The sequence below is a fragment of the Lissotriton vulgaris genome, chromosome 2_1 (genome assembly GCF_964263255.1).
Source record: "Lissotriton vulgaris chromosome 2_1, aLisVul1.2, whole genome shotgun sequence".
Lineage (NCBI taxonomy): Eukaryota > Metazoa > Chordata > Amphibia > Caudata > Salamandridae > Lissotriton > Lissotriton vulgaris.
The window spans coordinates 1,095,904,787-1,095,925,486 of record NC_141687.1 but is presented as its reverse complement, the minus strand read 5'-3'; the positions used below and the strand labels follow the sequence as shown (position 1 = coordinate 1,095,925,486).

At 51.0% G+C, this 20,700-nt stretch overlaps 1 protein-coding gene across 4 annotated transcripts in view; it reads right to left on the bottom strand.

Annotated features, from left to right (window-relative positions):
• ARHGEF12 (Rho guanine nucleotide exchange factor 12) overlaps nt 1-20,700 on the bottom strand; it is an 888,740-nt gene that overhangs the window by 214,658 nt on the left and 653,382 nt on the right. For all 4 annotated transcript variants that reach the window (XM_086956791.1, XM_086956792.1, XM_086956788.1 and 1 more), the window contains 2 exons: nt 7,107-7,199; nt 858-931 (listed from right to left, as the gene is read on the bottom strand). In XM_086956791.1, coding sequence (XP_086812917.1) covers nt 858-931; nt 7,107-7,199 — 167 coding nt within the window. The remainder of the gene's footprint in view (nt 1-857; nt 932-7,106; nt 7,200-20,700) is intronic.

The window sequence follows — 20,700 nt, the reverse complement described above, 5'->3', positions numbered from 1 at the left end:
TAAGCTTTAAATGGAGAAGTTTTGTTAGCATGTTTAAACTGCAATTCCAGTCTGCATTGTTTTACCTTCGTCACACCCAGAGCTGCAATTCCTGGGTACCATATACTTACAAGTAAATTAGATTATGCCAATTGGGAACAAGCCAATCACAGGTACATACTTTAAAATCAAGGCACTAGCTCAGAGGTCTGGTTGGCAAGCCTCAGTGCACTCACTGGGTCAATAGAAAGTGCAGCACCAGTACAAAACTTTGAAGGTGACTATACAAAAAGAGGCACTTTCTTACAAGGAGGAACTGCTAAAAAGTTTGCAGATTCAGTCTGACGCCTGGGGAATATTTAAAGTGTGAGGAATCTGCAGCTAGAAAGCTCAACAGAAAGTATTAGTTGGAGTCACAAACGAGTTAGAGTACAGCAGAGAAAACTGCAAACCAGGTGCTGCAGAATGGACTTGCAAGACTAAATTTCCAAAGGTACTTCTTGGTCTCTTAAATCATTAAGATTCAATTTTACCTTACTCCTGATTTATGTAGCAGCTGCCTGTCCACGTTTCCTTATTTGGCTAGAATGTCCCATCAACCTTTGCATGAGGCACTTCTTTACTAATCTGGCTCTCAAAAATATTTCAAGAAGTTCTGCCTTAATACTCATTCCCCCTCTAAGATCTGGTACCACATTTGTTTACCTCTATATTCTTTTCTAGATATGCTTTTTTGTAGGCAATCCAAACATTCATAAGCTGCAAGTAAGGAGACCTCGAGGTATCCAATTAGATAAGTGGACCTGATCCGTATTAGTGGAAAATGAATAAATGAATGCCTCATTGAAAATAGAAAACTGGATATCCAAACTGATTACCTGGGTTATTAAGTTTGCTGGTAGGTGGACTCTGGACCTCCTTCTTCAGTTTCTGACCATCTTCATCCTCATCTCTATAATTATGTCAATAAGAGATTATTTTAATTTTCATATTTGCAGCAGCATTAAGTCATGTTTTCTAATACACAGCACCACCTTCAATCAACTGCCAACGTCCCATCTCCATTCTTTACCAGCAGAACAAGTTACTTACCTTCGGTAACGATATATCTGTAAGAAACATTAGTTAGTGTTAGATTCCTTACCTTAGAATATCCCCAGGCGTCAGTCTGGATCCGGAAACTTTTGCGTAGCAGTACCCCTGCGCGTCGGTAGGCGTCGTCTGCAGGCGTCCCCTGCGGCTCCGCGTCCGTCGTCGGCGTCGTGCGCCGTGATGACGTCGCTGGAGTATATAGACGCCGCCTCCGCGCTCTGACGTCAGTTCTTTGTACACAGCTTTTCCGCGCCAGAAAACGCAGAGCCATGAGAGAACCAACACTGGTGCCATTTGAAACTAGGGCCCTGAAAGGGATGTCCTTAATCCTAGGTATCAGTTCGCAGAACGGGGAGGATGGGTGGGTTCGGTAAGGAATCTAACACTAACTAATGTTTCTTACAGATATATCGTTACCGAAGGTAAGTAACTTGTTCATCTGAAAGAAACACGTTAGTGTTAGATTCCTTAGCTTAGAATAGATACCCCAGCAATACCAACCCCGGTGGTGGGTCTGCGAACCAATACATTCCTACACCAGAAAGTCCTGGAGGACAGAACGGCCAAAGAAGCCATCCCTCCGGATTTGACTGTCCAGGCAGTAGTGCCTCGCAAATGTATGCAGCGAGGCCCACGTAGCCGCCTGGCAAATGTCCTGCAAAGGGACTCCCCGGCCCAGGGCAGTAGTAGCAGCCGTGGCCCGAGTGGAATGGGCCCTCAGCCCAACAGGGGGCTCCCTCCGAGCCAAAGAGTAGCACGCTTTGATGCACAGAACGACCCACCGAGAGATGGTTCGTTTACACACCGCCCGTCCCTTCTTCGCACCCACGTAGCCAACAAACAGTTGGTCATCCACCCGGAACTGGCGTGTGCGATCCATATAAAATGAAAGCGCACGTTTTGGGTCCAGACGATGGAGCCGCTCTTCATCCTTTGAAGGATGCGGAGGCGGGAAGAAGGAAGGGAGGGTGATGGACTGCCCGATGTGAAAAGCAGAAACTACTTTGGGCAGGAAAGAAGGTCTAGTCCTGAGAACCACCTTGTCAGGATGAATGGACAGGAAAGGAGGTTGGACAGAAAGAGCCTGGAGCTCACTCACTCTCCTGGCAGAGGTGATGGCAACCAGGAAAGCCGTCTTCAAAGTCAGGAGGCGAAGAGGGCAAGAATGAAGGGGCTCAAAGGGAGCACACATCAGAAAGGTAAGAACCAGGTTCAAGTCCCACTGAGGCATCACAAACGGAACAGGTGGATACATGTGTGTGATGCCCTTCAAGAATCTCGTTACAATCGGGGACTTGAACAAAGAAGGCTGATCAGGAAGCCTCAGAAAGGCTGAAAGGGCAGAAAGGTAGCCCTTGATAGTGCCCAGAGCAGAGCCCTGCTGGGCAAGAGAAAGAAGAAACAGAAGAACCTCTGAAAGAGGGGCAGAAAGAGGATCCACAGCCTTTGCTGTGCACCATGCCACAAATCTGTTCCACCGACAGGCGTATACCGACTTTGTGGAGGGACGCCTGGCTGCCAGAATTACATCACAGACTTCAGGAGGCAAGTCAAATGGCCTCAACTGCCGCCGCTCAATCTCCAAGCATGGAGGTGGAGACTGGACAGGTTCGGGTGGAGGACCGTCCCCTGCTGCTGCGACAGAAGGTCCTCCTGAAGGGGCAGGCGGATCGGGGGACCGACTGACATGCTGAGTAGCTCGGGATACCAGTACCTTCGAGCCCAGTCCGGAGCCACAAGGATAACTTGGGCCCGGTCGCGCCTGATCTTCTTCAGCACTCTGGGCAGAAGTGGTATAGGCGGAAAGGCGTATAACAGACCGCAACTCCGCTCGCGCCGAAAGGCGTCGCCGTGCGAGTGCCGTCTTGGAAACTCCAACGCGCAGAACTGATGACATTGCGCGTTCTCTTCTGTGGCGAATAGATCTAACCAAGGCTCTCCCCATCGCAGAAAGATGCCTTGCGCCACGTCCGAGTTCAGACGCCATTCGTGATCCATCGAGCACCGACGGCTGAGTTCGTCCGCCCTGGCGTTCAGAGAGCCTGCCAGGTGTTGAACCGTCAAGGTCACGCCCTGACGTTCCAGCCACTGCCAGAGGCGCAGAGCCTCCTGGCAAAGGGTCCACGACCCCACTCCGCCCTGTTTGTTGCAGTACCACATGGCGGTGGTGTTGTCGGTGAACACCTGCACTACACTCCCGTTGACAAAGGGGAGGAATGCCTTCAGTGCTAGACGAATCGCCCGCAGCTCCAACAGGTTGATATGGAGCCGGGACTCCGCCGGAGACCAGATGCCTCTGATCTCTGCCTCTCCCAAGTGGCCACCCCAGCCCTGGAGGGACGCGTCCGTCACGACAACGTGCTCCGGTTGGGGAAGGGAGAGGGACCTGCCTCTGACCCAATCGCGGTCCGTAAGCCACCACTGCAGTTGTCTCGCAGTGCCCTCCGAGATCAAGACGTGGTCGGACAAGTTGCCCTGATGCTGGGCCCACTGAAACTTCAGGTCCCACTGCAGAGCCCGCATCCGCCACCGGGCGTGATGCACCAGAAGGATGCAGGAAGCCATCAGTCCCAGCAGCCGCAGCGTCAACCTGACCGAAACCCGGGATAGCGGCTGAAAGATGGGAATCAAAGCCTGTATATCCCGGACCCGCCGTTCCGGAGGATAAACCCGAAACTGCGCTGAGTCCAGAACCGCTCCGATGAAAAGGAGCTTTTGAGAGGGACACAGGTGTGATTTCGGCACATTGATGGAGAACCCCAGGTCGTGCAAGAGGTCTGCCGTCATCTGAAGGTGGTGGACGACTGTCTGGGGCGAGCCCGCCTTCAACAACCAGTCGTCTAGGTAGGGGAAGACTGAAACCCCCAACCTGCGCAGATGGGCTGCGACCACCGCCATCACCTTTGTGAACACCTGTGGGGCGCTTGTAAGGCCGAAGGGAAGCACGATAAACTGAAAGTGCTCCTGGCCTACCGTGAACCGCAGGTAACGCCGGTGGGCCGGCAGGACGGGGATGTGAAAATAGGCATCCTGCAAGTCCAACGCTACCATCCAGTCTTGTGGGTCTAGAGCAGCCAAGACCTGAGCTAACGTCAACATCTTGAACTTCTCCTTCCGGAGGAAGCCGTTGACGTTCCTTAGATCCAAGATAGGACGTAGGCCCCCCTTGTCCTTCTTGGGCACCAGAAAGTAGTGGGAGTAGCAACCACGCCCTACTTCTGGCCCAGGAACGCGCTCGATGGCCCCCTTGGCCAAGAGGGCCGTAACTTCCTCCTGCAGAAGTGTCAAGTGGTCCCCCGACACACGGTGGTTCTGCGGTGGCATGGCTGGAGGAGTTGTCTCGAAGGGGAGGGAGTAGCCCCTTCGGACGAGTTGCAGCACCCACCTGTCCGACGTGATTGTGCGCCAGTGAGCGTGGTGATGGCGAACCCTGCCACCCACTGGCGTCACATGGGGCCGAAAGCACGGACTAGGAGGATTTGGAGGCAGATGCTGCGGGGGGAGGTGTGGTCTGACCCCGCCGTTGACCCCGACCGCCGCCACGGCGGTTTCCACGGCCGCCACCGCGTTGAAAGGATTGTTGCGTTGCGTGGCTGGCAGCACGTGTGTTGGGACGCCCCTTCCTTGGCCACGAAAGGAGCGAAACGAACCCGTTTGCTGGCGCTGGGTCGAGAGACCCAAGGACTTGGCCGTGACCCTGGAGTCCTTGAAGCGCTCCAGCGCGTGGTCCGCCTTGTCACCAAAGAGGCGACAGCCATCGAACGGCATGTCCATCAGGGCATTTTGGACATCGGCCGAAAAGTTGGCGGATCTCAGCCAGGCGTGGCGACGAATCGCCACCGTCGTTGACATAGCTCTGCCCAGCGAGTCGGTCGTATCAAGACCACACCGTATTGAATATTTAGCTGCGTCTCGGCCCTCAGCCACAGCCTTGCCGAGCTTCGCCCGCACCTCCATGGGGCATTCTGGCAGCACTTCCGCGACCGTGTCCCACACAGAGTGGGTGTAGCGGCCCAAGAGGCATGCGGTGTTGCAAGACCGCAGTCCCAGACTCAGGGACGAGAAGACCTTCTTGCCATATTGGTCGTACCTCTTGGATTCCCGATCGGGCGGGGCCGACGGGAATGCGGACTGGGAGGTAGAGGCCTGGATCACCAGGCTCTCGGGAGTGGGATGGGCGGACAGGAATTTGGGGTCGTCCGGACATGGACTGTGGCGCCTGGCCACGTTCCGATCAACAGGCGAACCTGAAGCGGGCCTGGACCACGTGCCCAACAGAACGTCCAATAAGGCTTCGTTAAACGGCAGCAGAGGCTCCTGTGGGCATGACTGCGGTTTGAAGACCTCAGTGAGGATGTTAGGCCTCACTGCCGCGACGGGGAGCTCAAGGTGTAAGGCCTTGGCAGCCTTCATCAGCACCACTGAGTATGCAGCTCCCTCCACCGACTCCACAGAAGGAGGAGAGACAAAGCCAGGGTTAGGAGAATCGTCCAGACCACTGGCATCCCCCAAATCACCTGTCCAGTCCGGGTCATACTGGCACTCGCGTGACAGAGGGTCCTCAGACCCCTCCCAACCTTCCCCGTACTCTTCATCTTCTCCATACTCGGAGTCAACGATGTAGACCGGCTCCTCGGGGTTCACAGGCCCCATCGGCGTCGGACCCGGCGTCGATCGACGCCGGTCCGACTCCGCGTCCGGATTCGGGGTGGGCATGGGGACGGCGCCGGGCCCCCGGCGCCGGCCGAAGCCGGCACAGGAGAACCGGCGCCGCGCGGGGGCGGCGTCGGGGGCAACCCCGATGGAATCGGCGCCGAACCAGCCGGCAGGCCAGCCGGCGTCGACCCCGAAGGCCCTTGCGGCGCCGGGGTCGGAGCCGTCGGCGGCACCGGGCCCGGAGCACCCGATGGCGTCGAGCCAGGGACACCCGAACCGCCAGGGCCCTCGGACGGCAGCACTGGGCCCGTAGGCGCCGTAGGCCCCGTCGGAGAACTGAGGGCCCTCATGGCCATGAGGAACGCCTCAATCTCCTCAGGCGTCGCACCGTGCCCAGGGACCGGAGGGTATGGGGCAGGCCGCGCCGGCGACTCACGCGGAGCCGCGGGGTTGGGGTCACCCGAACCCCGGCCGCGTCGCGACGCGAGCGTCGGGGGGAGTCGGGGGTACGATGACGACGCCCCGACTTCTTGTGTTTCCTACCTGATGATCCCGATGAATGGTGACGACTTCCGGAGCGCTCGGCGCGGCTCCGCGACCGCTCCCTCGAACGCTCCCTGGACCTCCGGCCGGACCGAGACCTCTCCTGACGCGGGGCCGACACCCGGAGCTCCAGCAGCTTGCGGGACCGCTCCCGCCTAGCCTTGCTAGTGAGGGCCCGGCAGTCGACGCAGCCGTCCACGTCGTGGTCGGGGCCCAGGCACCGGAGACAGAGTCGGTGATGGTCCGTGACCGACATCGTGCGGTCACACCCGTCACAGGTTTTGAAACCGGGCATCCTACCAGGCACAAAAAGAGTATTCAAAGTTGAACAAGTTGGTCAAAAGACCGGAGTACTGCTCTTCGGATCTGCGCTTGCTGGCGCGGAAAAAAGAAGAACTGACGTCAGCGCGCGGAGGCGGCGTCTATATACTCCAGCGACGTCATCACGGCGCACGACGCCGACGACGGACGCGGAGCCGCAGGGGACGCCTGCAGACGACGCCTACCGACGCGCAGGGGTACTGCTACGCAAAAGTTTCCGGATCCAGACTGACGCCTGGGGATATTCTAAGGTAAGGAATCTAACACTAACGTGTTTCTTTCAGATTTGGCTGTTTTCCAATGTAGCTCCTCTTGTATAGGTTCACAACAGGGCATGGTGACATGAAGTTATAGCGTTACGCTACCTTCCACCCCTTTTCTTTACGGTTTCATCCTAAATAGTTTTTCTGTTAAACATATGATAATTCCTCCTGTCACCCACCTGCTTCCAAGTCTGCCTCATGCAATTCATAAGCCTCAAACCATTATCACATACCCCTTTCGTAAATACTTACTCACAGACGATGCCTGAAGGGGCCGGCGGTAAGGGAATGGGTTTTTTGATAGCTTCAACTTTGACCACCATTCTTGCTATGAGATTCTGCCACCTGCCAAGACAGAATAAAAAAAATCCGAATTTACAAGAGCTTATTATTCATCCCTATAAGAAATTCTACAAAATCCTGCCCCTATAGCAGCAAGTCCACCATGAGCAGTCACTGTTTGCTGAGCTGTGGCACCGCGGCTAGGGCGACTGACTCCGGAATCTGGGGATCACGGTTCGATCCCCAACACCGGCGGCAGATTAGCCCAGCACCATGTGACTGGGCAATAGCTTGCTTAATCTTCCCGACGGCCCCCAGCGCCTAGAGACCCTAACGGGTGATTGTGCGCTTTACAAATGTGGATTATTATGTGGATTATTATTGTTGTGTAAGTCACAAAAGAAGTATGGGATCAAGTGACCTTGAGTTCACACAGCTTAAATGATCACCTCGGTAATATGATCTATGTAACTGTGAGATCAGAACCTTTGGGTAGGCCAGAGAACATAGATCTGACAATGTTTCAGCTCTCCCATTGCCTGAATAACTTGTTAGACCTAGTACAATGCAACCTCTGAAGGGCATTGGTATTCTGAACAGACTATCTCAACTCTCCAAGATTAAAAATAGCCTTAAGATCAGAGGCAATAAACATCAAGACAGCAATGCAGTCACCAACAAGATCAGTGATGCACACGTCCTATGTAGTTTGCAGTGGATTATGAGGAGGAGCTTGAACGACATGGAGTTCATTATACCACTCGTAAGATTAAGGACTATGTGGAATAACTGCAAATAATATCAACCCTAATACTGGTCACAGGGACAACATGAAAGATAATATGTGCTCAGTAATGATTCTTGAGTGCTGCATCTAACTGGGCCATCAGAATTTCAACCATGAGTAATCACTAGAAAGATTTACATTAAGGGCATGTAAATGGCATCGTCTGAAAACTGGTTTGTTCTACAAAAAAGGAACTTGGTGTAGCCATTCACAACCATCAGAGTGACTTAAAAGGGGAGTACACTAAATACTGATTGGTAATTCTGCAACACAGATAACAAGAACAACTCTACAAAGGCATCCCATTTGGAAAGGGGAAGGGTATGCATTTCAGGTTAGAGTACAAATTACATCTCAAGAGGTAAACATATCTATTCCACTGGATGAAAAAGATTAAAGCAGTTTTTGGAGAGCATGCATTTTAGGTGAATAGATACTCCAGTTTTTTGATTCCCTACTTCAAATGTGTTCCCATTTCTACCACATTTCAAGCATTTCATCGTAGAGTTTGTAATGATCAAGGATGAAGATTCATTGAAACTTCAACAACCGTGTAACATTTAGAACAATATATATAGATATTAAAATTCAGGGATAAGGGTCTCTGCTTTAATATGGTCAATGACCTGCTTCTGATTTATTAAAGGAGGTCCCTTTACAGCCCTCTTTCGTTCAGAGGCAATAGGAGAACCTTACCAATAAACCATTCATCTACCGCATTCAACTTTATCCACTAAGCATTCACCTGTCACATTGCTAAAATTAAGAATATGAATGAACAATGGAAGCAAGGTTTTGGATTTGCTACCAAACTTCTCAGCACATTAAACCCACACGGATGCCAGTGTAGGACTTAATGAAAAAAGCACTCAGAGGGCATCTTAGAGATTCCCATTAAAAACGACCTAACTCTAGTGACCTGGCCGAGTGGCCGCTTGCCAGCTGCCACCACCAGACATGTTTCTGGACCCCTGGGTCGAGAGCTTGCTGCTCTCGGGGTCTGAAACAATGCACATCCTGGGACGAGGTGCCACGCCTTCTCCCTCAGGATGGGCAAAGTCCACGAAGGGGATGCTTCAATGGCTTACCGCCTTTGTGAGCGACCCCAGCCCTTTGCTGCTTTCAGCAACTGTCTCCCATCGGTTCTGACCCCCACTTTGGGCAGGAGAATCGACAGGAAAACCAAGTGAGGAAGGGAGGTGTGCCCGCCTTTGCAAACTCCACCCCTCAGGTGGGGTAGGCGAGGTGAAGCACAACTCTCAGTCCCCGCCATCTTGGAGATGGGGGGGACCCAGCCAACCAGAGAGGCATGTGCCCCCCCTTCCCACTGGAGGGCGGCATAATAGGGGGTGTACCCACCCCAAGGAAGAGACCCATTGGTCCCAACCTTTACTTACCTGTAATACCCCTTAATCTAGTATTTAGGGGCAACTCTGTACCTTGCCTCCTTCAACAAGGACCCACCAGAAGAAGAAGGACAGAAGAAACCGTGCTGAACTAAGAAGAGCAAGCCTATTGACTAGGCCTGTCCCCACCTCAAACCTGCTCAAGCGAAATCCTGGTGTGTCCTGCAGTCAGCGCCTCAAGAAATCAAAGGACCTGCCTCCCAAAACCAAGACTTTGTCTCCTGAGAGCACCAGATTTGCTCACCCACAGACTTTGGCTCCGGACAAATTTGCGAGTCTGCACCACTCTGCACCAGATGCCCAAGGCAGAGATCGAGTGGCCCAACACCACGAGGAGGTCTCCCCCACGATCCAGACCTGAGATCTGGTGATCTCTGACCTGACTCAAACTTCCAATCGAAGCCTGCAGTCCCTTTCTGGAGGATCCCCCAACCGTGGATGGAGCTGGTAAGAAAATCCGACACCTAAAAGACACCCCTGCACCCGACGTCCCACGGCCTTGGGTTGTCCAACCGACAGTGTCCCAGCATCCCCAGGTATCCCAACTTACCTTTCCAACAGGTGGTCACCTCCAGAAGATCTTCTTCCCCAAGCCTGCAGTCTTTGTTGCAACCGGAGAATCCCCATTGACATTTTCATCTGTATTTATCTATATTTTTTTGCTCATTTTTTCTGTATCAATCCATTTTTATTTTTTGTTTTCTATATAAACGAAGCTTCAATGGGCACTTTCCACATTTATTTGACTGATAAATGTATTCTCGCATTTGAATGTCCAAAAGGTTTCAGCAGTATACAGTGCAATAGCATTAACTGAAAACACTTGCTTTGTAGAACAGCAAAAATTACTGTAGATCTGCACTTAATTAAGCATTAGTTAGAAATCTATTGTTTTTTTCATTTTCCCTACCTCTCAATCTGTACACCTACAGACCTGGCACTCATGATTGAAAGTAGAAATACATCATCCAAAGGAGACCTATTTTCCGTATTTTTCTGTATTTAAAAATAAATACAAACAGGAACATAAATACTTTTCTTCCTGTATTTACCTGTTAAAACCAGTAAAAACAAAAAACTGGGCGCCCTAATTATGATTAGGGCTCACGGTTTTATGGTATTTATTTTTGACCATTTCCGCCTGTATTTAACCAGATTTATTTTTGGGCTATTGTATTGGTTTTCATCCATATTTATTATATATTTTGAGAATTAATGTGGTCATAAAATGGCATATTCCCACATTTATTTAACTGATAAACATGCACTCATACTGTCGTGTATCAGCAAATCAAAGAGCTAATTATAACAAAGCACTACAATGGGAAGTAAATATTAGCATTGTATACAAATAATGTTAACATATGCCTGTATTTAAGGGAATCTCATCCTGTGTTTAAATCTCCATGGTGTCAATCTGTTGGTCTGGAATTCATGAAGGACAACAAAAAGTGACTCAAAAGAAGCACAATTTACTGTATTTTTCCACTTTTAAAAATAAATACAGACCGTAAATAGATTATTTTCTCTCTGTATTGATCTGTAAAAATCAGTAAAAACTAAAACATGGAAGCCCTAATTATGATACACTCCACACAGATACTTCCAGTCCTCAGAGCCCGGTTTGGTGTAGCCAAAGACTTTTGCCATCTTGAAAATTCCCAAAATGTGTCGGGATGACCCGGGGAACTTTTACTCCATTTGTTAGGTTATGTCCAGGAGTCATTCCTACCCACTAGTTAGTGCCAGTTATAATTGTGGATCCTACAGGCACTCACTTCAAAACACATTCTGGGCCTGCAGAAGATGAGAAGAGGACTGGACATGCTGCCCGAAACCCTAAAGGAATGGACATGGTCACTCTTGTACCCAGGACATAGAAGTGGACTGCAAGGGTCAGTTTGCTGATCTCCTGTGTGGCTACTGAGCATAAAACAAGCTACGAGAGGCCTTTTCCAGGAAGTATCCGGATGACCAGTGGCAACTAGATATGGACTGGATCCTGCTGTTGGGCCTCTGCTTGAAACCCTGTGAGTCTCCAAGTGCCTACGCTGAGGTCCTGTGGGGCTTTAGAAATGAACTCTTGTGGTGAGTTGAGACTTTAAGACCAAATGCAGAAAGTAAAATCTTGGCCCAGGATTAAATTGGTTGGTGTATCTAACCCACACTCTATCGGTGTCAGTCTCAAATTGCGCCTAGGTCCTGCTCTATTGTGACCAGTGACTATAATTGGCAAATTGTGCCTTTTGGTGCCATTTCTACTTAAAACTTTAAAAATGTGCATCCTGGTTCCACTTCCCAACAGTGATAGAATAGAAACACTGCCTAAGTAGTAAAAATGATTCAAGTTGACTCAAATTAAAACTAAAAAAATATATAAATAAGATCACACATGACTAAACGTTTTTGAGCCATGCATCTCAATACCAAGCAAATAAGGAGTGGAGAATTAACAGGAAAAAAACACAGAAACAACTTAATTTTTTTAGGATTTAATGTGTGCCCTCATTTTTCTGTTCACATATGTCTTCAATAACCATCCGGTCAAACAGGAGTCAAATACGACACCTTAATTTACCAGCCCCTCCAATCCCAACACCATCACAGCTGCATACATTTGTAACATCTAGAGCTAAGCTGCAGACTCGTGTGCGAAAGTCTATATAGCCATAACACATGGTATTTTTAGGTATTGGGGGCATGTCAGTTCCATAAATTCCCTCAAAAAAATGGCCAAAATATTGGAGATCCAGTATTTTTCCCATGATTTGAGTTTATTTTTCAGGGTGTAAATAAACTCTAACTTACAAGGACATCCAATAGTCGAAATAGCCAGGGACCACCAGCTTACAACATAAAGCCAGGATTAACTGTATTGCCACCACCAAGGGCAGCGTTAGTTATGATGTGGAGGTGTATGCACGATGGAATGGGAAGGCCCAGGATGACTATTCCCCGATCCTATGGGCAATGCATGATGAACATAGTGCTCTTTACTTGTAAGAGCTCTTCACAAAATTGACCACGTTTTAGGCAGTGCCAAGGAAAATAGGAGAGTTATTCACTTCAACAAGTTGTTGATTTTGATTTCTCCAATGTTAATAATCTGTCCATGTTGTGGTATCAGAAGATAATCTGTTTGTGCTGCGTTTATTTCTCCTTTGCATTTCCTATGACTATACAGGCCTTTTTGTGAACCCTCCTCCTCTGTGGTCTCCCTTTTTTTGCCTTGTTTCTGGCATACTCAGTTTGCACCATGCAGATATTACAAGTGTACCTGCTTTACGCCCTTTATCAACCGTTCCAAGTATGAGAGGCCATGGTCTCAAGGGTTTCAGCGCCCAGTGCCTTATCTGGAAATAGTGAAACCTTTCCCTCTTTTGCAGAAAATAATCTTGTTTGTTTTTATTTCTTCAAAAGACGTGATCGTCTCCTTCCTAGTCAGTGGCTCCACCTTCATACAGGAATTATGTCCATTCCCCTCCAAACCTTGGGTAAAGTCATGGTGATAGTCTTTCGGGGTGAACAGGATGTGAAACCTTTCTGCTAATACTTATGAGTGATGATGAGTAAGACCACAGCTTGTATGCTGGGGTGATACCGATACGATTGATAAACTCATTTTTCCTGCCCAGTGTCAATTGACACTTGGAATTATTATTTATTTATTTTAAATATTTTTATTTGCATTTTAACATAACTCAACATCACAGTCATGTCATTGGCAGTACACACACCCCTATTCTCCACCCACCCTTCCCAGAGTTGTACATTTCTGTCACAGTTCGTAACACACTGACTCAATATCCATAGACACTTGGAATTATTAACTCAGAGGTGAAAGTATTAATACTTCCATTGCCTGAAACAAGTAAAGGATGTAGTGGAATTTAGCCATTTTTACATAACCTTTACATCCAACCCATGAAAAGACATTCAGGTACCAAAGTTGCAGATCCTAGTATATCTCCCAAAGCAAGAGATCCAGCAATAGGAGAGAGTGTACAAAAGGCACCATTTTGATCTGGTGGGGAGTTGAGAAGTACTACCTGAAATGTAGTGATATTTTTCGACCACAAGGAATTTGTCCATTCATTCAGTAAATCATGCTATAGATGAGCATAAGTTTGACACCACAATGAGATCACCAAACAATGTCTATTTAAAGATGTATCTTTCAAATCCTAGCCCCTATTTTGTCTGCCTTGTCTAAAACAGTCAGCAAAAGGTTAAAATGTGACAGCAGTTAGAAGGGTACTCCCAATCACCCCCCCCCCCTCACCTCAACCCCCCCCTCCCCCATGATGGCTGCAGGTGCAAACATCGAGGCATTAACACTAAAATGTGCTTTAGAGCACTGATAACTGACGATTAGCCACTGGGCAAAGCAGGGCTCAAACACCAACCTGTGCCCTAAACATGACACATATGTCCAGCTAACTCAGTTGAACCCTGTTAGCAACCAGGAAGTAGCATGAAATATCTATGAAACTTCTGGGCATTTTCGCCAATTAAAGTTTTTTGTGTTATTGACGTGTGAGAAAGTGCCTCTTTTGACATGGTTAGCCACCCACTTTTTGCCCGGAAGATAATATGGTTTTGATTGTAAGTGCCCACGGTCACTACCAAACAGGTCCCCTGTGCCAGTGCTCCTTTCCCAAAACTATTGCACAAGTTACTAATTGTGTAACAATATATCTGTAAGAGACATTAGTTAGTGATAGATTCCTTACCTTAGAATATCCCAGGGCGTCAGACAGGATCCGGAAAGTTTTTGCTTAGCAGTACCTCTGCGCGTCAGTAGGTGGCGTCCTGCAGTTCCGCGTCAGTCACTGACGTCCCAAGCGCAGAGATGACGTCACAGGAGTACTTAGGCGCCACCCATGTGCGCTGACATCAGTTCCGTACACGATTTTCCGCGCCAGGAACGCAGAGCCATGCAAGATACTGACCACTGGTGCATTGAAACTAGGGCCCTGAAAGGGATGACCTTAACCCTAGTCATCAGTTCGCAGAATGGGGAGGATGGGTGGGGCATTAAGGAATCCATCACTAACTAATGTCTCTTACATATATATTGTTACACAAGTAGTAACTTGTGCATCTGAAAGAGACACGTTAGTGATAGATTCCTTACCTTAGAATAGATACCCCAGCAATACCAACACCGGTGGTGAGTCTGCCAATAAGATTACACCAGAAATTCACGGAGAACAGAACGGCCAAAGAAGCCATCTCTCCGAACTCGACTGTCAAGGCAGTAATGCTTGGTAAACGTGTGCAGGGAGGCCCACATAGCTGCCTGACAAATGTCCTGCAAGGGAATGCCGCGTCCCAAGGCAGTAGTGGCTGCTGTCGCCCTGGTAGAATGGGCACGCAGCCCCAGAGGAGGCTCCTTCTTAGCCAACGAGTAACATGCTTTGATGCACAGAACGACCCACGAGAGATGGTTTGTTTGTGCACAGCCGACCTTTTTTGGCGACCACGTAGCCAACAAAGAGCTGGTCATCCACCCGGAACTGTTGTGTGCAGCTCAGGTAGAAGGCGAGCGCTCGTTTTGGGCCCAGACAGTGGAGCCTCTCTTCCTCTCTGGAAGGATGCGGAGGCGGAAATTAGGTGGGCAAAGTGATGGTCTGCCCGATGTGGAAGGGCATGACAACCTTTGGCAAGAATGGAGGGCAGGTCTTCGGAACCACCTTGTCCGGATGAATAGAAAGGAAAGGAGGTTTAGAAGAAAGAGCCTGGAGCTCACTCACTCTTCTGGCAGAGGTGATAACTACCAGGAAAGCCGTCTTGAGAGTGAGAAGACGTAAAGGACAGTTATGAAGGGGCTCGAAGGGAGCACACATCAGAAACGTCAAGACAAGGTTTAAGTCCCACTGAGGCATGATGAACGGCACTGGAGGAAACGTGTGCGTAATGCCTTTCAGAAAACGGTTGAGAACCGGGGACTTAAAAAGAGAAGGCTGATCAGGAAGCCTTAGGAAGGCAGAAATGGCCGAAAGATAACCTTTGATAGTGCCCAGAGCAGAGCCCTGCTGGGCCAAAGAAAGAAGGAACAAAAGAACCTCAGAAAGATGGGCAGAAAGGGGATACAGAGCCTTCCCTGTGCACCATGCCACAAGCTTGTTCCACCTGCAGGTGTATACCGTTTTTTTGGAGTGACGCCTGGTTGCCAGAATGACATCACAGACTTCAGGAGGAAGATCAAAAGGTGTGAACTGTCGCTACTCAATCTCCACGCATGGAGGTGGAGGCTGGACAGGTTCAGGTGGAAGACCGTCCTCTGCTGTTGCGACAAAAGATCCTCCCGAAGACGCAGTCGGATCAAGGGATCGATCGCCATGCTGAGTAGCTTGGGATACCAGTATCTTAGTGCTCAATCCGGAGCCACAAGGATGACTTGGGCCAGGTTGCGCCTGATCTTCTTCAGCACTCTGGGCAGACGTGGTATAGGCGTAAAGCGCACAACAGACCGCAGCTCCACTCATGACGAAAAGCATCGCTGAGCGAGTGCCGCCTTGGAATTTCCAACGCTCAGAATTGATGACATTGCGTGTTCTCTTCGATGGTGAATTGATCTAACCAAGGCTCTCCCCACTGATGAAAGAGACCTTGCGCCACGTCAGAGTTCAGATGCCATTCGCGATCCATTAAACACCGGTGGCTGAGTTTGTCCGCCCTGGCGTTCAGAGAACCTGCCAGGTGTTGAACCACCAAGGTAAGGCCTTGATGTTCCAGCCATGTCCAGAAGCGCAGAGCCTCCCGACACAGGGTCTAGGACCCCAACCCGCCCTGTTTGTTGCAATACCATAATGCAGTGGTGTTGTCCGTGAACACTGCACTACACTTCCCCGGACAGAGGAAGGAATGCCTTCAGTGCCAGCCGGATCGCCCGCAGCTCCAGAAGGTTGATTTGGAGCCGGGACTCTGCCGGAGACCAGAGGCCTCTGATCTCCGCCGCTCCCGAGTGGCCTCCCCATCCCAGGAGGGACGCATCCGTCACTACTCTGTGCTCCGGTTGGGGAAGGGAGAGGGATCTGCCACAGACCCAATTGCGATTTGTGAGCCACCACTGAAATTGTTGTGCCGTGCCCTCTTAGATTTGGACATGATCGGACAGGTTGCCCTGATGCTGTGCCCCTGGAAACTTCAGATCTCACTGCAGAGCCCGCATATGCCATCTGGCATGTGTCACCAGCAGGATGCAGGAGGCCATCAGGCCCAGGAGCCAGAGGGTCATCCTGACTGAAACCCGGGACAGAGGCTGAAAGATCTGAATAATAGCCTGAATATTTCGGACTCGCTGTTCGGGAGGATAAACCCGAAACTGCGTAGAATCCAGAACTGCTCCGATGAAGGGGAGCTTCCGAGAGGGACTCAGGTGCGACTTCGGCACGCTGATAAAGAACCCCAGCAACTGCAGGAGGTCAGCCGTAGTCTGAAGGTGGTTAATGACTGCCTGGGCGAGCCCGCCTTCAACAACCAGTCGTCGAGGTAGGGGAAGACTGACACCCCTGACCTGCGCTGGTGAGCTGTGTCCACCGCCATCATTTTGTGAACACCCGAGAGGCACTGGTAAGGCCGAAGGGGAGCACAACAAACTGGAAATGCTCATGGCCCACCATGAACCGCAGGTAATGCCGGTGGGCCGGCACAACAGGGATGTGAAAATAAGCATCCTGCAAGTCCAACGCTATTATCCAATCTCCAGGGTCAAGAGCATTCAAGACCTGAGCTAGAGTCAGCATTTTGAATTTCTCCTTCCGGACAAAGCGATTCACGTCCCTGAGGTCCAAAATGAGACGCAGGCCCCCATGGTCCTTCTTGGGGACCAGAAAGTAGTGGGAATAACAACCACTCTCTACTTCCTGCCCAGGAACGCACTCGATGCCCCCCTTGGCCAAGAGGGCCGCAACTTCCTGCTGGAGGAGAACCAACTGATTCCCAGACATGTGGTGGCACCGAGGTGGCATGGCTGGAGGGGAGGACTGAAAGCGGAGGGAGTAACCCCTGCGGATTATCTGCAGCACTCACTTGTCCGACGTAATGTCGCGCCAGTGGGGGAGGTGGTGGCAGATGCTGCCACCCAACGGCGTGGGGTGCCCAACAAAGCTCGGACTAGGAAGGTTTGGAAGTGGGAGCAGCGGGGCGGACGTGGACTGACCCGCACGCTGATTTCCAGATCTGCCCCTGCGGAAGCCACAGCCGCGCTGGGGCTGGTTTTGCACAGGCTTGTTGAAGGAACGTGCCTGGGTATCTCTGCCTTGGCCACGAAAGGAACGAAACCCAGCAGTGGCCGGGTTCTTTGCAGAAAGACCCAAGGACTTGGACTTGGCCGTGGCCCGCGAGTCCTTAAAACGCTCCGCTCCAGTCAGCCTTATCGCCATACATGCGAGTGCCATCAAAAGGCCTGTCCATGAGCAAACTCTGGACATTGGGCGAGAACCTAGTGGAATGCAACTAGGCGTGGCGTCGCAACGCTACCATTGTAGAAATCGCCCTGCCCAATGAGTCTGCGGTGTCCAAACCACACCGAATGGCGAACTTAGCCGCATCCTTTCCCTCAGCAATTGCCTGAGAAAGGGCAGCCTGGACCTCTTTAGGACACTGAGGCAGATCTTGAGCAATGGCATCCTACACTATGTGAGAGTAGCGGCCGACACACCGGCGGTGTTCACAGACTGCAGCCCCAAGCTGGCCGAAGAGAACAACCACTTACCAAACTGTTCCAATTTCTTAGAGTCCTTATCCGGCGGAACCAAAGGAAAGGCACTCTGCGATGTCGACGCCTGGATAACCAGACTCTCAGGTGTGGGATGGGTGGTCAGAAAGGCGGGGTCACCAGGCGCCGGCGTCTGGTGAAATTTTTATCTACAGGAGCCCCAGTGGCCGGCCGCGACCAAGTGCCCAAGAGGACTTCGGTCAGGGCATCCGATGATGTAGACACCGTCTGGAGCACCTCGGTGAGGAGGTTGGTTTTGAGGGCCTTTGTGGGGAGGTTGAGAGCCTCAGCAGCCCGCCGGAGCACCACCGTGTAGGAAGCGCCCTCCACCATCGTAGGCGGGGGAGAGGCAAACCCCGGGTCAGAAGAGACATCGAGGTTGCAGCGCCTTTCAGATCGTCCACCCAATCCTGCTCGGAGTCACACTGCCGGGCAAGAGGGTCCTCGAGGGGCCGGTCGCGGTGGCAAGGCCGGAGCCGGAGAAGGAACAAACTGCGTCGGAAACTGCGCTGAGAATGGGTCCGGACCGGTGGCGCCTCCCAATGCGGAGCCCAGGTAGAAACAAAATGGTCCTGGAACCAGGTCAAGGGTGGGATAAACAGCACCCAGTGCAGCGCCGGAGCCGGCAATACTGCACCTCGTAGCACCGGGGCCAGAGCCAACGGCGCAGGGTCCTGTGGTGCCGGGCCAGTAGCCGCCGGGCCAACAAGATCTGGACACGGGACCGCTGGGCTATCGAAGGCGCGCCAGCAGGAGCCCGAGGCCTGAGAAGGCAGCCCATGGCAGCAAGAAACTCTTGCACCTGTTCAGGAGACGCCGACAGACCCGGGTAGGGTGGACAGTCCGAGGGACTCCCAGGCTCCAGAGGAGCCGAAAGGGCGGAGCCCCTGTCCCCCTCGTCCACCTCCGAGGAGCTACGGGGGACGCCGGAGAGCGAACACGCTTCTTCGACTTCTTTTTATGACGTTGCTTACCAGAATCCGAGGGCGAAGACTTGGAGCCCAAGGAGCGACGGCTTCGGTCCCGCGAGCGGTCCTGGGAACGGCCCCTAGACCCGGAGCGGTGGTGAGATGAATGCCGGACCTCCAGCAATTTCCGGTGCCGCTCCCGCAAGGCCTTCGGGCCATGGCTCGACAGTCCCGGGAGTCGTGATCAGTCTCCAGGCAGTAGAGGCAAACATCATGGGGGTCCCCATCAACATATTACGGTGGCAGGCCCCACATGACTTAAAGACAGGCATCCCTACGTGCACCAGGAGAAAAAGGGGGAAAGACAAAAGTCTCAAAATAGTAATCAAAAAGTGACTGAGGTACGTGCTCAATCCGGATCTGCCCTTGCTGGCACGGAAAAAGGAAAGAACGGACGTCAGCGCGCATGCATGGGTGGCGCCTAAGTACTCTCTGTGATGTCATCTTGGCGCTTGCGACGCCAGTGACTGACGTGGAACCGCAGGCCGCCACCTACTAACGCGCAGAGGTACTGCAAAGCAAAAACTTTGCGGATCTAGTCTGACGCCTGGGGATATTCTAAGGTAAGGAATCGATCACTAACGTGTCTCTTTCAGATACTATTGGCACTAGTCCAAGTGGTCCACAAGTTCAGTGAAGGTTACCCAGGACTTGTGAGCAAGAGTACTCCGTGGGCTGACCTCTACTGGACTCCACCTCGATGCCTGCAGCCTCAACTTGAAGACTAACCCCTTCCCCAAATGCGACCTGCCCAGTAAGACTTTTCTGATGCCTAAAGACACCCCTGCACCCGAATTCCTTGGGCCTGGGGTAGTATGGCAAATGGTGTCCCTACGTCCCCTTACCATCTCTACTTATCTGGGCCTCTGTGGGTTTTCTTCGCCTGGCCTCCAGGCCAGAGCCTTCAGCCTTGCACAGAACCGAACAACCCTATTGACTTGCATTAGGCACCCAAAGCTGTATTGGCACTCTGCAACCGGCTACCCCTGTGCCACTGAGGGTGTAAGATTGGTGCTGCCTTGTATCCCCCCTGTGGTTACTCCACCCCCAACGGAGACTGGAATACCAAACTGCTTTACTGAACTGTGCAAAAAATTAACAATGTCTAAACCAGATTTATTGAAAGAATTAATTATCAAGTATATCCACGGCGTTACAGGAAAAGAAAGGAGGGAGACACAAAATTTTATTTAAATGTGCTCAAGGCATCATATATTTGGATGAGTACAAAGAAAATAGTGGAGCAGTAAAATACAGAGATTTTTGGAAACAGTTGTATCAGCACTGTAAACAATTATTTGTAGGCAGCCCGAAAACTTTGTGCACGCAAATGCTCGTGACACTCAAAGGTGAACGGCGCAGGTGACAAGTGGCAAAAACAGCGAAGGCGCAATGTGAAAAAGTGACTAATATATACAGAGAAACTTATGGTTCAAGCAGGATTATTTACAAGGGTTTATCATTTATTCCCGACTTTTTTAGTGAGCCATAGTAGAGATAGGCTCCAGAGGTAATGCTCGTACATCGACGGCGTTTCGATCCTAGTTACTTGGAATCATCATCCGGAATGGGTTGCCAGTTGAAGGTGCGCAGCAGAGTCGATGCAGCCGAGGCAGTGTAATAGGCTGGGCCTTGGTCGGGGTGCGATCCACAGATAGCCTCTACAATTGTGATCGAG